The sequence below is a fragment of the Bicyclus anynana genome, chromosome 6 (genome assembly GCF_947172395.1).
Source record: "Bicyclus anynana chromosome 6, ilBicAnyn1.1, whole genome shotgun sequence".
NCBI lineage: Eukaryota > Metazoa > Arthropoda > Insecta > Lepidoptera > Nymphalidae > Bicyclus > Bicyclus anynana.
This window is the reverse complement of record NC_069088.1, coordinates 1580639-1601323: the sequence shown is the minus strand read 5'-3', so window position 1 is coordinate 1601323 and position 20685 is coordinate 1580639. Positions and strand designations below refer to the sequence as shown.

Here is a 20685-nt window from a genome sequence, read left to right as displayed (position 1 = left end):
TTAGGCGGGCCCTTAAAACTATTTACATTAAGTATATTAAGTCAAGATGGTTCTCAATTTTTTAAAAAATGTGGTTTTTAGACTAGGTAATGTCATAACTTCAGAGTTCTTATATTATGCAAGTTACAGTTATTTATCTGTATGCTTGTTTAATTTATTTCTAAGTTAGAACTTTATCTACCGAGAAAGAATAAAATTTAGCTACCAAATAAACACACATTTTTGATTGGTGCTTTGCTCCTATTGGTTGTAGCGTGATGTTATGTAGTTTATAGCCCTCCTCGAAAAGTGGGCTTTTTTCAACACAATAAGAATTTCAATTCTAACCATTAGTTCGTCAGTAAGGCAGAAGTACGAAATTGCCTATACCGGCTGAGCAAATGTCGGGATGACGTCACGGCGTTAAACGCGGGCTGATCGCCGCGGACTCACTTTAAAATTCTATAACTCGGAAATTAATTAACGTATCGAAATATTTTTTATTTTCAACGGATAATACAGAAAGCTAACATTTAAAAATAATGAATACACATACCATAAAAAATTATACATAATGAATAACTGGCAGTGGAAAACAACCCATATTAATCACATACATTTATCCACTTGTGAGAATCGAACTCACAGCCTTGGATGTGGTGACCACTGCACCAATTGAACGTCGACTAATGGTCAGCGTCCACATATCCACATCGTACGTATCGGACGCATCGCATTAGATGGACTTTTAAATATACGTACGGTAGATAAAATCCGTTCAATGTAGATTAGTGGACGCACTTGTATGACTTTCTATACAAAGAATACTAAAATCCGTTTGATGCGATGCGGATCTGTGGACGACTACGTATAACCGAGTTCATGTAGACGCCATGTTAATTTTTTTTTTAAATAACACTGCATCTTGCCAAATATGCACCAGACTTTATAGTCCAGTATATATTAAATCAATGGTAAAAAATAAAAAGAGAATCACAAAAAAATAAAATATTCGTATAGGAAATATTTATTTTATTATTATTGTAAATTACAGTCAATTGCTTGTACCCTTCACACGAGTTGCTAAACAACACAAACACAGACATGTGAATTATAATAAACATACGAACATAAATACTACAGTATTGCCACCCATAAAATATAAAGAAAAACTTTATATTACTTCTAGACAGACTGTTAGTCTAGTAAAGAATAGTAAAACCTGCGTATTATGTAAATTATTACAATATATTTTTTATACGAACTTAGTTGTAAAATAAACGATACACTTCAATATTATCTATAGTGTATTTTAAAAGGAAATATATAAATGAATGAAAATCATTAAAACCACCTACTGTTGGTGTATTTTCATAAACACTGCATAAGGTGGCAAACCTAAATAAGATATTCGTATCAAATATGTATTACAATGTTTATCATCAATTGTCCATTTACCAAACCTATATGGAATATGTACTTAAATGTAAGCTTGTAAATGCTCAAGTTACTGGTTTTTGATTGGAACAGGGGTACAAATACTATTTCTTTAACAGACAAGTGACAGTTCGTTTGGTATGATACCTTTGACAGTGACGTGCACCTCATATGTGCATAAAAATACTATCAGCCCAATGTTTTAATTTTCAAATGTAATGTAAAAACATTGCTTGTGAGAGCTATTGGAGTAGGTTTTTTATACGTCATTTATACGTCATATCAATGACGTGCACTCAATATATGCGAATAGGCAATGCTTACATTGGAAATATTGTACCCGTATTGAAATAGGATTTTAAAACATTTTGCCCTGCTTAGTGCTTACCCTCGAACCCTGTGCACGCCACTGATCTGTAGACCCATTCTGTAACGATATTTTGTATTCGCAAGTGCTAGTTTCGATTTTCCCTCTATCTCTCTCTGTTCATTACGATAGTATAGAAAGAGAAATATAGATAGAGCGATTGCGTAACTAGCACTTGCGATTTTTTTTAAACACTGTTACAGAATAGCCTTCCTAATGTAATGTGAACCAACCGGTTAAAGTTTAAAACTTCAAAGCCTAGTTCAACAGACTTGCGACGAATTAAAAAAACATTAACTCACAAATTGATCACATTTGAACCTGGGACCATGCTACAAAGTGTTGTCTGTGCTAATGGAAGGATTTCCTGGAGAAGCAATGATAATAATTATTAATATTATAAAGTCGGTATATATTTATATATTATTGAACACAAAAGAAAAATAACTACATACATCATCCTTTATATTTATTTATATATTATTAACTATATGTTCCACACATTGTCCTAAACTAAAGGCTCGCGCGCATTACGACGCAACGGGTCGCAACGCTAACAAACAATAAAATGTTTTTCATAATTCATTTATATCATTTAATTTAAAAACTTGTAAGTTTGTAACGAGATTTTATGACTGGTTAGAACAGCTAAATCTGCTGAGAAAAAACTCAAAAGTTGCTTTGTACATTATTTTATCACTATTATGAAAACTAGACGCAAATATTATATTATTAGAAACTAATTTTCAGAAGTTAAAAGGCTTATTTTAATAATATAATGTACCGATGCGTTGCGTTACCACCCATCGCGATGTGCGCTCGCCTTAATATAAAATAACACATAAAATGTACGAGAAACAAAAAAAAAACAAAATAATGAAAAGAAATATCTTACAACCACGACAATATTCAATTAATTACAATAAATTATAATTATAATAATAATTCAATAAGTCTTCCTTAAAAAATAAAAAAACAAATGAATAAATGACCGAACGTTTTGTTCGAAGCTATGAGTGACTTCTCGAAGTTTCTTTGGTGAATATAGTAATAAGGGAAGTCTGCATGAATACATATTCAGTTTATTATCATCAATTATTATTAACAAAGCAATGCCGTGGAAATTCATCAAAAAAAATATTATTTATTGAACTTATATATTTCATTAAATGATAATAATTTACTAGAAATGCCAAAAACAATGTTTTAATATAATAAATCTAATAAAAGGAGACGAACTTCTACCAAAATACAAACGTAAATCGCTGGAGTTCATGTAAATCTGTCAAAAATGTGGAGTTCTCAACGTAGGCGTCCACTTATCCGTATCGTACGTATCGGATGCATAAATCGTATTATTCGTTCGATGCGATTCGTATGAAGCGGATCAGTGGTCACATACCATTACAGGACTATAAATAAATTAGAAGATATGGGGGATGGGATGGGAAGTAACAAGTGCTAAAAATTTCGTTTTATACAACATAAATAAACATTCAAGCTTTTTTCTTCTGGACAAATAAACAACAAATGTGATTGTTCAGTCATATTATCTAATACAACTAAATTATGCAAAATCGAATTTTTACTGAGAAAAAATTATTTCACTGGGGACCAGACTTCGAAAATTTATACTAAATTTTTTTACAAACATAATGTTTAAAATTTTCTCTATTGATTTGACTCTGATTAACGATTCAAGTTTAATTATTAATTCCTCCAAGTACTGTAAAAATTTACATTTAACTCCAGTGACGTACTTCAAATCTTACAATAACCTTTTAATCATACAATGATCTTATAGTCTTAGGTTTTTATAAGAAATCGTGTAAAAACCTAAGACCACCTTTTCTTCATTAACCACGACATTAATATTAAAATAATTCGCTAAAGCTAATGCGTCCATACAAAATCTTCGCTAAAACTACTATATTTCATAATATAACGCAATAAGACGTATCTCTATACATAGGACTGTGTTGAAAACTGTAAAATGAACCTAATTACTCTTGTTCGAAAGCTTAAAGTCGTCTGCACGCTAGTGGAATACTTGTAATAATATAAACTTCGATAACATTAATACTTATTTTAAAATGATATCTTTACTTACTATTTTCGACTTTATTTAGTGAAGCATTAGGTCGATTTTATTTTTTGTACACTCCGAAAATTTCATTAGGGAGTAAAATTTCAAGATTTTATTGAAATAGCATGTTGTTATGGTTTTATCTTCTTTTTCAGTTAGTCAGTTTTCAAAAAAAATAATAAATAAAATTGATTTATTTTAGTATTCTCAGCAAAAATCCCGACGAATCCAACGACAAAGCTACTAAGACTATATACTATTATAATTACAGCACATTCATAAAGAAATAGAGGCTTTTTTGATCGGGTCTGAATGATGAAAAATAGTAAAATAAATCAATTAATTACTTTTCATAATGACCTGCAAAGTATCGCCCTTTTGATGTACATCACACAGTCCTATTAGACTCCTATTATAATTAAGAAGATAATTATACAATGCAATATAAAATAAATGAGAAGATTGTTCTATCCGTCACCACACACACGCCCTCGCGCTCTAGCAGCTAAACGCAAACAAATACAATATAGTACAAGAGCCGTCATAACAAATATATACCCTCACATTGACACATTACAAATAGGTTGCCTAGTAAAATTACGCCCGGTGTAATAAAATTCATGTAATTTACTTCCCTGTTTGCTCATTTAATAAAAATCGTACACTAAATAAAATAATGTACCCAACAGAATTGAAAATGGAAAGTGTTATCGCCGTTTAGTGTTGGAAATAGTAGTCTATGACGGATATGACGTCGCTCGATCTCGTGTTGGCTTCAGTGTGCTCGTGGCGTTCGAGCCGTCCAAGTCTCATGTTGTGTAATTCTTTATGGGTTACTTGGGATAGGCGGGAAGACTGACTTGAGTGGAAAAAGGGGGTGTTTGTATACTGTCAAAGGATCCTTTAACCCTACACACATCGTTCACAAGTACGTGACTCCACTCAAGGTCATTCTCTGCCATTCTAGGGCCTTATTTTGGTTACAGTTTGATTTGTTAATTAAGTTGTTCTGACAAGTGTTGTGAATCATAACCTTTGTCCGACATTAGTTTTCTTATATTTATAATCACTTTTGAGTTCTATAATAAAAGGTTGCCTGCTTTTGCAACTGTGGGATTGCCAGATAAAAAGACTTAATTAATCTATACTAATATTATAAAGCTGAAGAGTTAGTTTGTTTGTTTGATTGAACGCGCTAATATCAGCTCTGGTCCGATTTGAAAAATTCTTTCAGTGTTAGATAGCCCGTTTATCGAGGAAGGATATAGGCTATATTACTCCCGTATTCCTACGGGAACGTGAACCACGCGTGTAAAAACGCGCGGCGTCAGCGTTATATAAATATCAGTTATTTTGTCGTCTAATTTAACTGCATTATGTTGACTTTGATCTAGTGTATGGTTTTCTATATTTTGTATAAAAAATGTATCTGGCCGCAATTTAACTAGGCAACCTGTTTGCAATATGTCTCCGAGACTATTACCCATCACTTATTTCTTATCAATAATAAATAACAGATGAAAGTATATATTTCTAATGCCGGATCTTTGACCAATACGTATCTCTTCTTTTACTCCTTACGCGGCTTCCGTTTCCTCTGACCGTCGCCGGCGCCCTCTGTGTCTACAAGTGGAGTCGTCTGCAAATTAAAAGATAATTTATATAAAGGATTTCAGAATGGTATCTGTAGAATGACAAAAAAATGTAGGAAGGCACGTGAAACGTTGGGGGGGGGGGATGATTTCAAGGCCGCTCCTACAGGCTAATTCACTATTTTAGACATATTGTAATTGACATATACAAAATTGGGATTCTAGTAACAAATGTCATCTGGTGCTTTCTGGTGGTTTTCATCATTATTCAATCGTATTTTCGTTTTTATGGTCATCTATTACTACGCAATTCTACATCCAATGATAGTGACTGTTTGTTTAAACGATCATCTAACATGAATATTAATTCAACGAAATTACGTAAATACCAGTTTATAGCTAAAATAACGTTACCACTTGCAATGACCACTACTATACAAATGTAACTTTACGTAAAATGAGGATAATTGTGTAATTTCATTAAAAAAACAAAGTTAGTTGGTTGCAAAAATGAAAATATGATGAACACTGATTATTTGAATGGTACACCGACATATACAATAATCCTGCCGATGTTTATTTGATTTGGCATGACAAGGGATAGAGAATAGTGGAGATTTATAGGGGAGGCCTATGTTCAATCACTAGATGCTAATTAACTACGAATTATGTACATGGATAGATGTAAATGTAACCAACCAAAAGTAAATAAAGTCTTATTTTATTTATTTATTTTAACATAGACACATATATCTGTGAACCTTTTGTCTCTCATTCAGGGGAGGTAATACCGCCATGCTTGGTTTTGCCGACACACAGCATTGCTGTTCCGGTAGAAAAGTGTCTTTAGACATGGACGCCATAATCCTCTTTCGTATAGCGAGCTGAAATGGCGGTGAAATGCTTAAATTATATCAGAACATTTTTGTTTCATGCGTGTGCCGGGATAGTCCGAAGTGTTTCGTGAGTTAGGTGGGGAGTAGTAAGAGATCGAGTGCTGTTTATACATATACGAGTAGGCGGCTAGCTCATTCTTAAATAGGCGGGGCGAAAGACTTGAGTGGAGAACGGGAGTGTTAACTAGTTTTAAAAGACGTTGTGGTCTTGTGGTCGTTGTATGTAGGGTTAACCCTACATACAACGACCACAAGTCCGGGACTTCCCTCAAGGTTCTCTGCCACTCAAGGGTTTATTGATAACATTCTTAGTGGGAATTGTTAGACCGGATAGGTCATTTCATTAGTTTCGCTGTTCAACAATCGTGTTTTGCTTTTTAAATCCACTGCTGTTGTCAACCCGTTTTTCCGGCATCAGAAGTGGGATAAAAAATTTGTGCTCACATAGAAAACCAAGGCTTGTAGCAATAGCTTATAGTCCAGACATACCCCAATTGACTATTTTTGACCCTGATGTCACCCGGTTTTTCCGACACATGCATATTCCCTAGTACAGGCTACGAGGCTTAATACTTACACCTCAGGCTAATGAACACTGGACGGCAGTGTAACAAAAATACAAATCTGTGAACATTTCAACTGTCTAACTATCACGGTTCACGAGATACAGCTTGGTGACAGACTGACGAACATACAGTCTTAGCAATAGGTCCCGTTTGACCCTTTGGGTACGGAATCTTAAAACCTTGATACAAATACACTCACACTATCAACATCCAGGGGAGGGGCAGGCCCCTCGAGGTCTGCCTTGCTGGGTTTCGTCGGCACCTCCACCTCCTCCCCCTCGTCTCCATCTGCCTCCTTCTCTTGCTCCTCTCCCTCCGACTGGTGCGGGTCGTCTTCCACTAACGCGTCAGTCTTCTTGACTTCAGCGTCAGGGTCCTAAATTGCACAAAAATATTTCGTTCAGTATACGAAGTGGATGCAGTGATGGATAAATAACATTCAATTTCTTAGGCTCGTGAGAACTTAAATTTTTTATACTATCCAATTGAAGGGAGATCTAAATGTATAATATTTCAAAATGATATTTAACTAATCTTGTACTTTTCAAACACAGAATAAAATTATTTTGGGAGTTTTGGATTTCAGGCTATATTGTTTCAGTCTATTACCATCTTAATGTTTCTGTAGACATATTGGCTCAACCAATGAGCCTTTTTCTATAGGTTTTAAAAAAATTCGCTAAGGCAAGCACCGGGGGAAGGTACAAATCGACATGTGACCCGCAAATTATAGTAGAGTGCTCGCAAGATAAGTCTGCGCACGACTGTCGGCGCACTTGATGTTGCCATCTTCAATGGTCTCTTTTCCCCGCCTACAAATAGATAGAGAGATAGACACCAAGATGGCGGAATTTGATTAGTTTCGGTTATGGCCACGCGCAAACCTTATAGTGCGCGCACTCTAAAAGCTCGTCATTTTATAATATGTATAGAAGAGACAACACTCACCACAGTCTTAGGCCCGCAGCACATGTAGGCGACGAAGCCCACGACCACGAAGGACACGATGATGACCACGGCGTACACCCAGGGATTCTCGCCCGCGTACTTCAGCAGCCGCTCGCCCGCCGACTCCTGCCACACGCTAGCTCTACTACTGCTTCTAGCTTACTTATACTAACTACACTACCACACAATATAGCTAAAATTTTTTATTTAAATTAAATTGAAAAGGTACTATTCTACTAAAAACTTTCCCGCGGTATCATACTGAATCGCTTAGCAGCACGCCTTTGTCGATAGGGTGCCGATCAGACCAGACCTGAGCTTTTAGAAAATATTATTTTCTACGCGTAAATGCTCAGGTCTGGTCGGCACCCTATCGGCAGCTGTTGTTTTCTGCTGGGGTTAATTTAGGATTCTCAATTACAAAATCCTAAATTTACCCCAGCTGTAAACAATACCCAGAACCTCTGTTGAATAGTATTACCAACTACTTACTAAAGCCTAACTCAATGTGGAATGTTTATCAACAAATAAGATCCCTTAGCCCTGTGCCATCGCTCGCAAGTCCGAGATCCGCTTGTGCTGGACTCCCTACCATACGATAGTTTATCCTGGTTTCCATCTGATAGCATCAGCGGTATCCAATTCAATATTGTAATTAGAAGGTAGACCTGTAGAAGTAAGTCAAGTGATGGTTCCGACATACGTTTAGACATACCACGATATAAATGCGCAGTGCGCTTTTCTTTTTATTATCTATACTTATAATAAATCTGTAGAGAGGTCAATTCTGTACATGAAATATATTTCCAAAATAACTATCAGGGGGTGATAAGTGATCGATACTGATGCCAAAAATGCAATCAGTAAAATTTTTGTCTGTCTGTCTGTCTGTCTGTCTGTCTGTCTGTCTGTCTGTCTGTCTGTCTGTCTGTATGTTCTTTATAGAAACAAAAACTACTGGACGGATTTTAACGAAACTTGGTACAATTATTCTACATACTCCTGGGCAGGTTATAGTATACTTTTCATTACGCTACAATCAATAGGAGCAGAGCAGTGAAGAGAAATGTTGAGAAAACGGGAGAAGTTACTCAATTTTTTAAGCTTCCGTCGCATGCACAGCCTTAATGGTTAAAGCTACATAGAAATCATGTATGACGGAAATGTTCTCCTTAAAATTATCTATAAAAACACAACAGCATATATATGTCTATCTTTTATGGTTGACTCACAATAACACGTGTAACTCCCGATAGCTTAGCAGTTCGGAGCTTTCTAATTATATTTGTCTACTCTTATGTTTATAACACTCATCACTCATCCCTAACTAAAAAAATTAACATTATTACCTATTCAATAAAAAAAGAATCATAAAAATCGGTAAAGAAACACCAAAGTTATATAAGAAATACGCTAAACCATCGCGCGTGAATACTAATTCATGCTATATGGATTATTTTTGTGTAAAGGTTGCCGGGCTCGACGCGACTCGCGGGGGGGGGGGGGGGGAATAAATAAAGAAGTGCAGCCTTAATGAGTAGGGTAGGGGTAGGGTAGGGTTGGGGTAGGGTAGGAGTAGTGTAGGGTAGGGGTAGGGTAGAGGTAGGGCAGGGGTAGGGTAGGGTAGGGGTAGGGTAGTGGTAGGATAGGGGTAGTTGAAAGTTTACAACGACTTTCACGCGGACGAAGTCGCGGGCGTCCGCTAGTATGATATAAAAGCTTAGTTTTAAGTTTTTAATGAAATAAAAATATTTTTCTTTCTTTCTTTCAGTATATCAGTTTGTAGAATACGATATCCCGATTAGTCTTTCTCCGATAATACTCAGAAGTAGAAATTTACTACATTTCTCCGTCATATTTGTAACAGTAATTCATATTCTAAATCTAAAATATTTAAAGCGTAGATAATATTTTAAAAACCTTTTTAATAACATTTAAAAAAAAAAATTAGTCTACCTCACGGTTTTACACAGATAAACATTCCACACAGAGTTTGGCTTTATTAAAATTGGCACTTTTATAGACAAAAGGTATGTCTCTCTTGGTCTAGCGTTTCTATGTACACACACGCTAGCGCACGCGCCCACCACGCGACCTCTTTAGCCCGCTTCAGCAGGTACGCGACGTACGCGGCGACGGGCACAGAGCAGTACAGTGCGTACAGCGCCCACCAGCCCGGCCGGTAGCCCGTAGCCGATAGAACTCGGCCCCACCACGTTAACTACAATGTACGTGTGTCATAACATGCATTAAGAGTATCCTACTAATATTATAAACGCGACAGTTTGTATGGACGTTCGTTACTCATTAACGCCGCAACTACTGAACCGATTTGACTGAAATTTGGAATGGAAATAGATTTTACTCTGGATTAACATATGGGCTTTTCCTCCCGGAAAAATCCATGGTACCCGAAGGATTTGTGAAAAACTAAATTCCTTGTTCCTTGCGGACGAAGTTGTGAGAGTCCGCTAGTTTATTTATACAGGGTTAATTTTGCCCTTATAATTGATATGTTTTAAGTATTTATATTAAATTATATTTGTATACAAAGTGCTGTGTCACGTTAAAGTTATTTATGACTGTGTCTCAAAGTGTGTGCAAAATTTCATCCTAATCGAAGACCGGGCAGTGGGTCAAATTGAGATTCCAAGATTATCTTACATACATAGTTACAAGTGAAGCTAATAAATAAGTGTGCATATTACCGCATCGCTGTCGATCTTGGCCCGCTTGAGCGCGTAGCTCTGCTGCGCCCAGTGCGCCGCCACGGCCGGCTCGTCCGTCACGATCAGGTTGTCGAACAGCAGCTGCGGCGACATCGACCACAGCTCGAACCCGACCGCTGCCTGCAGTAAACGTTACATCTGATGACTTGCCTATTGTTGTGTGTGTGTGAAATGTTACATCTGAAGACTTGCCTGGTGTTGTGTGTGTGTGAAATGTTACATCTGAAGACTTGCCTGGTTTTGTGTGTGTGTGAAATGTTACATCTGAAGACTTGTCTATGTTAAAACTCGGGAGTTTTAATAATGTTTTATAAAAATATGAATTTATACACCTTGCTGAGCAACAACTAATTGCTCCAAAAATTTCTCATGTGAGCACACAACGAAACGATATTTAGCATGTGCATACTTAACAGTTCATAGTGTTGGTACAGTTTTATGAATTCGGGCGCTGGTGTACTCACGATAGGCGTCATGCGGAAGGGGTGCTCGTCGTTGAAGTACTGCGGGTTAGGGATGAGGCGCGGGGTCCACTTGCCCTTATAGTTGGGGTTGGGGATGAGAGGCGCGCGCCACACACCCTGAAACAAATGTAAAAAATGTTCATTCATGAATTAACAAGGGTCACACATAGGTCTTATAAATGGCTAAAAACAAATGTAAAAAATGTTCATTCATGAATTAACAAGGGTCACACATAGGTCTTATAAATGGCTAAAAACAAATGTAAAAAATGTTCATTCATGAATTAACAAGGGTCACACATAGGTCTTATAAATGGCTAAAAAAGTATTGTTAGTTATGTTAAATAAAGAATGCTTTTTAAATGTATTGTAGGAAATAGTAGTCTGAGACGGATATGACGTCGCTCGATCTCGTGTCGGCTCGTGTCGACGCTAGGTGGAGCGACTTGTTTCCGTAAAGAGTAGGGAGTTCGAGAGCGGTAGCGGTCGGTTGGCGGGACCGACTTGTATTATATGGCGCTCGTCGTACAGTCGGCTTCAGTATGCTTGTCGCGTTCGAGTCGTCCACATTTATTGTTGTGTTAATTCTTTATGGGTTACTTGGGATAGGCGGGGAGAGTGACTTGAGTGAAAAAGGAGTGTTAGTCGACTATATGTAAACTGTTCACAAGTGCTTGACTCCACTCAAGGTCATTCTCTTCTATTCTGGGGTCTTATTTTGGTTACAGTTCGATTTGTTAATTAAGTTGTCTTGACAAATATTGTTCATCATAACCTTTGTACGACGTTCAGATTTTTGTAATCCACTTTTGAACATTGTGCTAAAAGTATTGTTTAAGTATATTTATTATATTACTCTCATTTAAAAAAAATCAACCCTCCCGCTGCGGGACATTTGAGTGCCCAAGCAACCGATGGTCAGGGCTCCAGAGTGAGGAACCTCCTCACAATACGCGCCGTCTCAAGAATCACTGCCTTCTGTATCCGACTCTTGATCCAACAAATAAGCGAAAGCTTCATAAGGTGTTGGTCGAAGCTTTTCGCTATAAGACTATTACTAGCGGACGCCCGCGACTTCGTCCGCGTAAAAATTGATGTAAACTTAACTACCTCTACCTTACCCTGCTCGTAAACCTACCCAACCCTACCCTACCCTACCCCTACTGTACTCCTGCCCTACCGTTAACGCTAAACCTACCCTCCCCTCACCTTACCCCTACCCTAACCCTACCCGTAATCTATCCATACCCTATCCTGCTCTACCCCTACCCTACCCCTACCTTACTTCTACCCTACCCCTACCCTAACCCTACCCTACCCGTACGTACATCAATTGTACGGCGAAGACTCACCTTGTAGTTGGGGTTGGGTATGGTGGGCGGCTTCCACTCGCCGCAGCCCGGCGCGGCGCTGCACAGCGGGTTGTCCACCAGCGGCGCCTCCCACTCGCCGTCCATCTCCTCGTCCCAGTCCTCGGGCTTCTTCGCTTCGGGGTCTGGAAGGAGATAGAGACTTGTAAGAGAAGTCTGTAACGACCGGACAAGGTTCTGGAGCGAGCTCGGCTGGATGGAGTGAACCTAATAGGGACCTACACCGAAGGACACACATAAAATACCGGATCACATGGCGGAAACGGCCCAGAAGGAAGATGTCGTTGAAGAGATGGTTTAAACTACTAAGCTTGCCGACAAACAACACAAAAAGACTAGAAGTCACACGACGGTCAAAATTAGTCAAAATTATTTTTTAATCAAAAAAAAAAAAAAAAAACACGTACATCTTGGGACGCTTGACAGAAGTGATAATTTTCAATGCGTGAGAGAAAGGAAAGCCAGACAGAGAGGTGCAGTACCGCGTTAAAGAGCGTGGCGTGAGCGTGTAAATGACAAAAAACTATGCTTCACACATAGCCACCATATGACGTTTAACATATCCGTCAGTCAGCAAATTCGCCGTATACTACTGCTATTCTACCAGGATCGACGTTGTCGTGTCCGTCCGGTAAAATTGTACGGAAACATGATGGATATGTATACCGTTTCGTTCCGTAAAACGGAATGTCATAATTTACCGGACTAATTTTTTTAACTGTATACTGAGTACTGTACCATATGTGAAATCGCTCATACAACTCCATACGCCATTGATGAAAAATTTTGATTGATTGATGGCTGTCTGTCACGTTACGAAGCACCTTTACCTTCACTTCAAAAATAAATATTTATTTCAATGAACATTGGCAATGATGTGCAATAATCACTTACGTATGTGTGTATTAGTGTGCCACCGAGATTAGTTTTTATGATTAGTTTTTTTTGGTTAGTTTTTTTTGGCCGAATTTAGTAAACAAATAAGGTAGTTAAATAAAAAAACTTATTTACATAAGTTCTTCGTTCCGCGATTAGATTTTTACTCAACTGTCTGTAGATATCAAGAGTTGAAGACTTACCCGGTATCATCTCTGGCTCATCGTCGAGCCAGCCGTCGGGTTTGACCGCGTTTTGGTCGAAGATCTGAGCGGGGGCGTCCTCGTCCCAGTCCTCGGGCTTTGTTGCGGTGGGGTCAACAATCTGAAATAAGAACATGTAAATAATAACCAACCAACCAAGCAACCAACGAAGTTCACTTGTTTAATGAAATCACCAATATCAATACCACCTCAGCATTCCGTGGCGAGGTGTTTATAAGGACTCACAAAAAAGAAAACGAGGAATTTATCATGAAAAAGAAAAGCCGGACAAGTTTGAGTTGGGCCAGATCATCCATATACAGATGAGATAAAGTATGATTTTTCTTAGTTGCTGAATACAGGTTGGTCATGACTAAAGTGATTGGCCGAGCAAAAGGCATCTTACAGAGGTGGTCATTGGGCTTTTTGTGTCATGGATGCTTCGCTTTGATGCCACCAGACAAACCCTCCTCACTTTTGGGGAGGTGGTATTCATGAGGATTTTACCAGACAAAAAAAATCAATTGGTGATGGTACCTTTTCCCTTTCGTCCCAGTCGCTGGGCTTTTTGTCGTCGGGGTCCTCGATCTCCTGCGGCGGGTTGACGGGCGGCGTGAAGTCCTCCAGCAGCGAGCCGGCGTTGGCCTCCTTGTTGTCTATGAGGATGGTGAAGGTGTTGTCGGGCCGCACCACCAGCGTGTACAGGTGCGGCTCCTTGTCTTTGTAGATGTCGTCGAGACGCGTACTGACATCACAATTGTAATATTATAGCTTGACAAGTTCGTTGATGACACTACCATGATATGCGGGCGACGGGGGGGAAAGGCCTGAGCGGGTTTGAGGTCGTGCGCGCGCGGCAGAGGGAAGGACTGCGCAGGTATGAAGTCGTAGGAGTGGGGCATCGCTAGGAACCCCCCCCCCCCCTAATTTTTCATTAATTTGAGAACAAATGATAAGCAATTTATATCCTCATTTATAATAAGTTCCTTTGTAAACAGTAAACATCAAGTAGATAAGAGTAATCCATACACATTTTGTCTTTGGTCGCATACTAGATCTGTAGCTGGACTGACAACATTAAACGTGTTGCAGGGAGCCGCTTGTTGCAGCTTCAGGATCATTGTTAAAATAATTTTTTTGTTGTCCATCGGTACAAGTCGGTACAGATACAAAGCACTCACGTGGGTTTCTTGGCGTGTTTCTCCTCGATGGCGCCGGTCTTGGGGTTCTTGTGTCTGAAGATGAAGTGCAGCTTGTTGTCGTTGCCGCACTTGTCGGGCCCGAACATGATGCTGTAGGGCGTCTGGTCGTGGAACTGGCGCAGGTCGGCCTTCGTTTTGACGCCCGCGGACAGGAGCTTGATGTACGCGCCGCCGCAGTTCTGACCCTCCTGTTTTTATGTTTATTGATTAGATACTAGCTAGCCTGGTGAACTCACCACCAGTTCGATTTAGATAAAATGCATATTGTGAGTGTTCCCTTAATTGCATGTTATCTATATAAAGCTGAAGAGTTTCTTTGTTTTTTTGTTTGGTTGAACGCGCTAATCTCAGGAACTACTGGTCCAATTTGAAAAATTCTTTGAGTGTTAGATAGCCCATTTATCGAGGAAGGCTATATATTACCCCCGTATTCCTATGGGAACAAGAATCATGCGGGAGAACCGCTCGGCGTCAACTAGTCGCAGACTTATTAGAGGAATATTCCACCAATTTTTGGATTTGAAGTGTCAGGAAACATAATCGCCGTAAGGGCATTCCAAAGTTTCGTACGAGTTGCTTGGACATCCATAAACGATTATCGAGATTTCTTGATAAGTGATCTTTCGCTTTTATATATTTAAAAGGCAGATTTTAACGGCTCATTACAAAGCCAAGTTCGAGGCGATATGGAACTTAGAAACACCCCGCTTTGATGAGGGTAGGTGGGCATCATATCAGATGGTGTGATTGTAATGTGTACCACTAGTACCTTCTCAACTCAATAGCTGAGAATTTTTTGAATAATTTCATCTCTGCATTTATTAGATATCTTTAAAAATAGCGGAGAGTCTTTGACTTCGTAAGATGTAAGATACAGTTTACTGACATGCGATAACTATTAATAACCGTTCAACAAAGACCATAAAACGCTCCCAAAAGCAATTTTGGACGTGAGCCAATAAAATTATGTTTTGTACTCATATCGTATTAGCATTTCTTTGTGATATTTTTGTCAACTGTTTACCTCTGCAAAGGATTTACCACGTTAAGATTATCAATATATTCAAGGCGGATTTGACTTTTGTAAAAAAAAAACAAGATTCTGTATAACAACTATTGAATTGCGATTGTCTAAGTACACATATTAGGTTAATCAGTGTCTTGCATAAAGTTTGTCTCAGTTAGGCATGACGAAACGTATTTGGCTTGAGATTACGAGTTCCTGAATCAAGCCATGTAATACTGAGCTTGTTTCTTCAAAAGGAGCTAGGAGTTGGTAGCTTGGTGGTGTTACATCCCATTACATTAAGCCCACTAACCTGTATTGAAGCAACATGGTCAGTCAAAGCTATACTCCTCTTCTAGCCTGACCATCGAAATTGTGAAATTGCATTATAACAATATTATTCCATCGATTACAGTACAAATAATTTTTAAAGAAATATCTCGAAAAGTGATGCAATCACAAGTACAAGTAACACCGGTAGTGAAAGTCGTAAAGCCAGCGGTGCTAATTGGTTTATCAGCTTGCAGTTTCAGGTCGAACTGTTAGCCTTACGTGTATGTATGTAAGTGTATGCTGTTGTTGCATCATACTGATTGTAAGTTGTAGTGAAAAGGAGTTTGTAGTTAATTTTTTTTTTTTACTAGTTAGCCCTTGACTACAACACACCTGGTGGTAAGTGATGATGCAGTCTAAGATGGAAGCGTGATAACTTGTTAGGAGGAGAGGATGGTAATCCACACCCCTTTTCGGTTTCTACACGACATCGTACCGGGACGCTAAATCGCTTGACGGTACGTCTTTGCCGCTAGGGTGGTAACTAGCCACGGCCGAAGCGTCACCAGCTAAAAAGTTATGCTGTGTCATCGTCATTGGCAACCTATTTTTTGTGGCGTAGACTGCCGTATCTTTTATACGTTAACATACAAGTCTAATTTTTCACAGCTTCGAAGAAGTAGACATAGTATATGCAGTACCGAGGTAAATTTTCTTGATTGACATACATTATAATCAACAAAGTGATCTAAAGTATTCCATTTTTTACTTTTGAGGTTAACCCTAAAAACCTAGATCCATGAGGACAAATGTCTACTAAGTTGTATAATATTTGCAGAACAGAACACTTAAAAAGCTATGAATATAAGCTATAAAAAACACATTTCATACAATGTTAACTTTATATACTCTGTTGTTTATAGCCAACTAGCGGACGCCCGCGACTCCTTTCCCGTGGAAATCGGTGTGAACTTTCAACCCTTATTTCCCGCCCTTTTAGTTGATTTAAATACAACAAATAGTCCACTAATAATTACAAAACTATAACTCAAAACATGATCGATTTATATTTAAAAAATAAACTGCATCCCCTTTTTAACCCTTTAGGGTAGAATTTTGAAAAATCATCAATCACTTTATTTTAAGTATTTTTTAGTACTCGTGTCAATTTTTACAAAACTTTTAAAATGGAGGACTTTCTATACCTATTAACCCCTTTCACCACCTTCTAATTTAATTTTCGCGACAAAATTATCCTATAACCTTCTACGTATTAAGGTCTCAAATCGTGCCACGTTTCATTTAAACACATTCAGTAGTTTCAGTGTGATGCATGGTCATAAAAACTACAGTCAGACTAAAAAAAAAATATTTTAAGCTTCAGTATCCATTATATCTCTACAACTAAAATTTTTAAAATATGTACATGTACAGAGATTGACTTGTTACAATTTGATTATAAGTATAGATCAGTGGCAGAGTCCATACAGGCCCATTCCTGCCAGGTTACCTTTTAAAAATCCATACATATATATTAATTATTGTAATGAATATATGTATATGGATGTATGAGAATCAAGTGGTGTGAATTTCCTGTTATTTGGGATGGCTTACTTTCGTCAAAAGTTCGTCCTTCGCCACTGGTATAGATAGATATCATACCTGCATAGTAACTTCATACTGCACTATGAGTGGCTTATCCTTGAATTCAAAGGGTCGATCCAGCAGGGCAGAGATAGCGGCGTGCTTCGCCTCAGTCGTCAGAACAAGACCTAGGTCATTCTTGAGGATGCGCCGGGCTGGGGCCTGGATCTGAAATTCAATACGCTATTATCATATGTACGCCCCATATTCATCTGCTTTGATCTCCCAGTGGTTAGCTTATGTGGCTTCAGACCACAAGTTCTTAGGTTTGAGTTCTGGGTCGAGCTATTTAAGCTTTTCTTTCTTCCAAGAAGTTTTCAGTATTCCAAAATGGGGAAGGCATGGGAGTGAAGTAACACCAACGTGTTACTTCACTCCCATGCCTCAGAGAGCATGTTAAGCCTTCAGTTCCGGTCATTTTTTGATGACAGATTTCAAAAACTTGAAAAATTAAATACCTAAACCTTCCTCATCAATCACTCTTTTGTTGGAAACAAGTTTTTCATGAACAGACAGACAGGCATCACAGAGGAAATTGTTATATCTATAGAAAACATTTTAATCCAATAGATCCATTAAAAAATAATTATTTGTGTGTATAAGTGCACGGAAATAATTAATAATGATTTCTTAAATTAATTATATTAAACTAATTATTTGACAAAAAATGTTTGCACAATTTACCTCCCACTTGCCATCATATTTGGCAATATTTTCATCCACTCCCTGTTTCTTGGCCTCAGACTTAATCCACTTTTTCTTGAATGCTGCCTCATCATCAAAATGTTCACTGAGATACACTCTCTTAGGATCTGCTTGTGGACTCTCATATTCTTCCTCTTCTTCTACTGTCTGTAACAAGACATAGTTAACTATAGTACTAACAACAGATACTTTTTACTGGTTCATAAATCAAAGATGTGCATAATGACATATTTCACAAAGAGAAAAAGACATGTAATATAAGTTGACCAATAGTGGTTGTAGAATTAAATTATTGCTCTCTCTTTCATCTAAATGCAATGAAAGAGAGACAGATGTTTTCAACTGTATTTTCAACAACAAACAAAATCTTCTGTATTTTGGTCTCTTCAAATTCAAAAGTAATTACAATAATTTTTGGTTGGCTGACTGAGTTTGTTGTGGGTCTTCTTGAATCATTGTGTTTGAAATCTTCATAACTTTAATTGAAAATTTGTAACTTTATTTACCTTCATTATTATTTCTTATAATATTGTAATAAACAACACATGACAATTCTAAATGAACATAAGTTTTCACTGACTAAAGAAATTGTGACTTGAGACTTTGAGGATAATTTAAGTTCCCTGAAGAATGAGAGCTAATAACTACAAGTGCAAAGCAAGTTGCTTGGCTATATAATATAAGTACATGTCACAGCCATCTAGTTAAATTAGCCAGTTAAATGGAAATTAACTATTGGCCTAGTCATTTCATTGGAAGCCACATTTAATGAAGCTCCGGGTGTCCATTTAGCTTGCGAGATGGCTGCAACATATATCCACAGTTTAAGGTTATAAGGTAATTCCAGTAAGCCTGAAGTTACTATCAATAACTTCTAAAACAATATGCTCATGTCAGACATGAAAGTATTACATTAATAAATGACAGATTATTATCAAGACCATCATAAACTTTGTTATCTGATTGTGACACTTAGATAAGCAAAATAAGGTTACAATTTTATATCAATTCAACAAGATTAACTGAATTTTATTGTATATGAAACTGGCTTGATTTTAGGGTCCTGTCCTATGGTAAATTTATTTCCAAAATAGAAAAAAAACCCTGGCTCTTCTCAGACCAAGGCTCGTTTGAAACCCTTGTAACTTTGATTTTAAGTTTTTGACTGTTTATGACTATTATCTAACAACATTACCTGACATTTTAAAAAGTGCTTGTAAACTATGTGGTCTTGGTCCGAGAAGAGTGCTCAACAAACTCAGCCTATAAATATAAATCTGAGACGGAATTTTACTATCTAATGCTCAGGGAAAGGTGCCACTGCATTAATGAAAAAGGAACTACTATAATGTATTTCCTACAAGAAAGAATTCCAATTGGATCATGAATGAAACTAAATGTCACTGTAGCTAATAATTTTATTTTATTGTTAATATTCTGATTTTGTAACTATATCTAATTTGTTTAGAAATCACTCATGGATTGGATGTCTATTATATATTATGCGGTGCAATTTACAACTTGATTGCTTTGATTATTTATACTAATATTAAAAAGAAGTAAAGTTAGTGGTGTTGTAGTGGGTAATCTACTAAACCAATTTTGAAAAGTCTGGTTCTTTTACAGAAAGCCACATTATTTATGAGTGTCAAGCTACATTTTAGTTTTATGTAGAGTCCCTCCAGGAGTTATTATTATACTTACTATGAAAAAATTTGTTTGGTGTAAAAAAGTAATCCCGAAATAGGTCACGTATAAAGAACTTAAGTGTAAACTAACCTCAACGGTTACCCCATCTTCAGAGTCTTCGCCCTTAACGGTGATGTACGAAGACACCAATAGCACTAAAGCCATACTAACCAACACGTGCCGGTAAGCAGCCATCTGAAATTATTTACATATAAAAATCTGATCGTAAACATAGAGATCGAAAACCCACGCCATAAAAGTAAATCGGATCTTAATTAAATTAAAAATGAAAGTTTAACGTACTGTGTACAGCTTTACGACTATGATGAACGGATAACGGATATCCTCAATGAAAATAAATAAAACACAACCAATTCTGCGAGAAGCTTTAGTTAAAATACCATTCGATTTGTCGGCATTTCGTTCCGTACCTTGATTTCAAGTCCGCACTAATTCATGAATTATATTTCACTCAGTAGACCTAAAAGAGCTTCACTTAAATATTTATCTTCTAATTAGAATTAAATGCACATTAAACCCTAAACGTAAATTAAGACCGTAGTCAGTTTTAATCAAGGAACATATCGTTTTAATTTGCTTAGGACCTCAATGAATTGATAAATTCTCTCTCTTTCCATGGACAAACAGAATTT

General features: G+C 37.4%; 1 protein-coding gene across 3 annotated transcripts; it reads right to left on the bottom strand.

Annotated features, from left to right (window-relative positions):
• Positions 1–996: 996 nt before the first annotated feature.
• On the bottom strand, positions 997–20673 carry LOC112055380 (calnexin). 3 transcript variants are annotated; one of them, XM_052881946.1, is made up of 13 exons: positions 20464–20668; positions 20123–20227; positions 18323–18490; positions 17657–17806; positions 14695–14903; positions 14051–14258; positions 13514–13634; positions 12417–12559; positions 11065–11181; positions 10580–10720; positions 7872–7997; positions 7123–7299; positions 997–5508 (listed from the first exon to the last, which is right to left on the bottom strand). In XM_052881946.1, exons 2-13 carry the CDS (start codon positions 20225–20227, stop codon positions 5440–5442), a joined length of 1734 nt encoding a protein of 577 aa, XP_052737906.1. In that variant the 5' UTR covers positions 20464–20668; the 3' UTR covers positions 997–5439. The 3 variants fall into 3 exon arrangements, with proteins under 3 accessions (XP_052737906.1, XP_052737907.1, XP_052737908.1); XM_052881947.1 differs by having other exon boundaries at positions 20336–20477; XM_052881948.1 differs by lacking the exons at positions 997–5508; positions 7123–7299; positions 7872–7997 and adding an exon at positions 8759–10092 and having other exon boundaries at positions 20464–20673.
• Between the last annotated feature and the right edge of the window lie 12 nt (positions 20674–20685).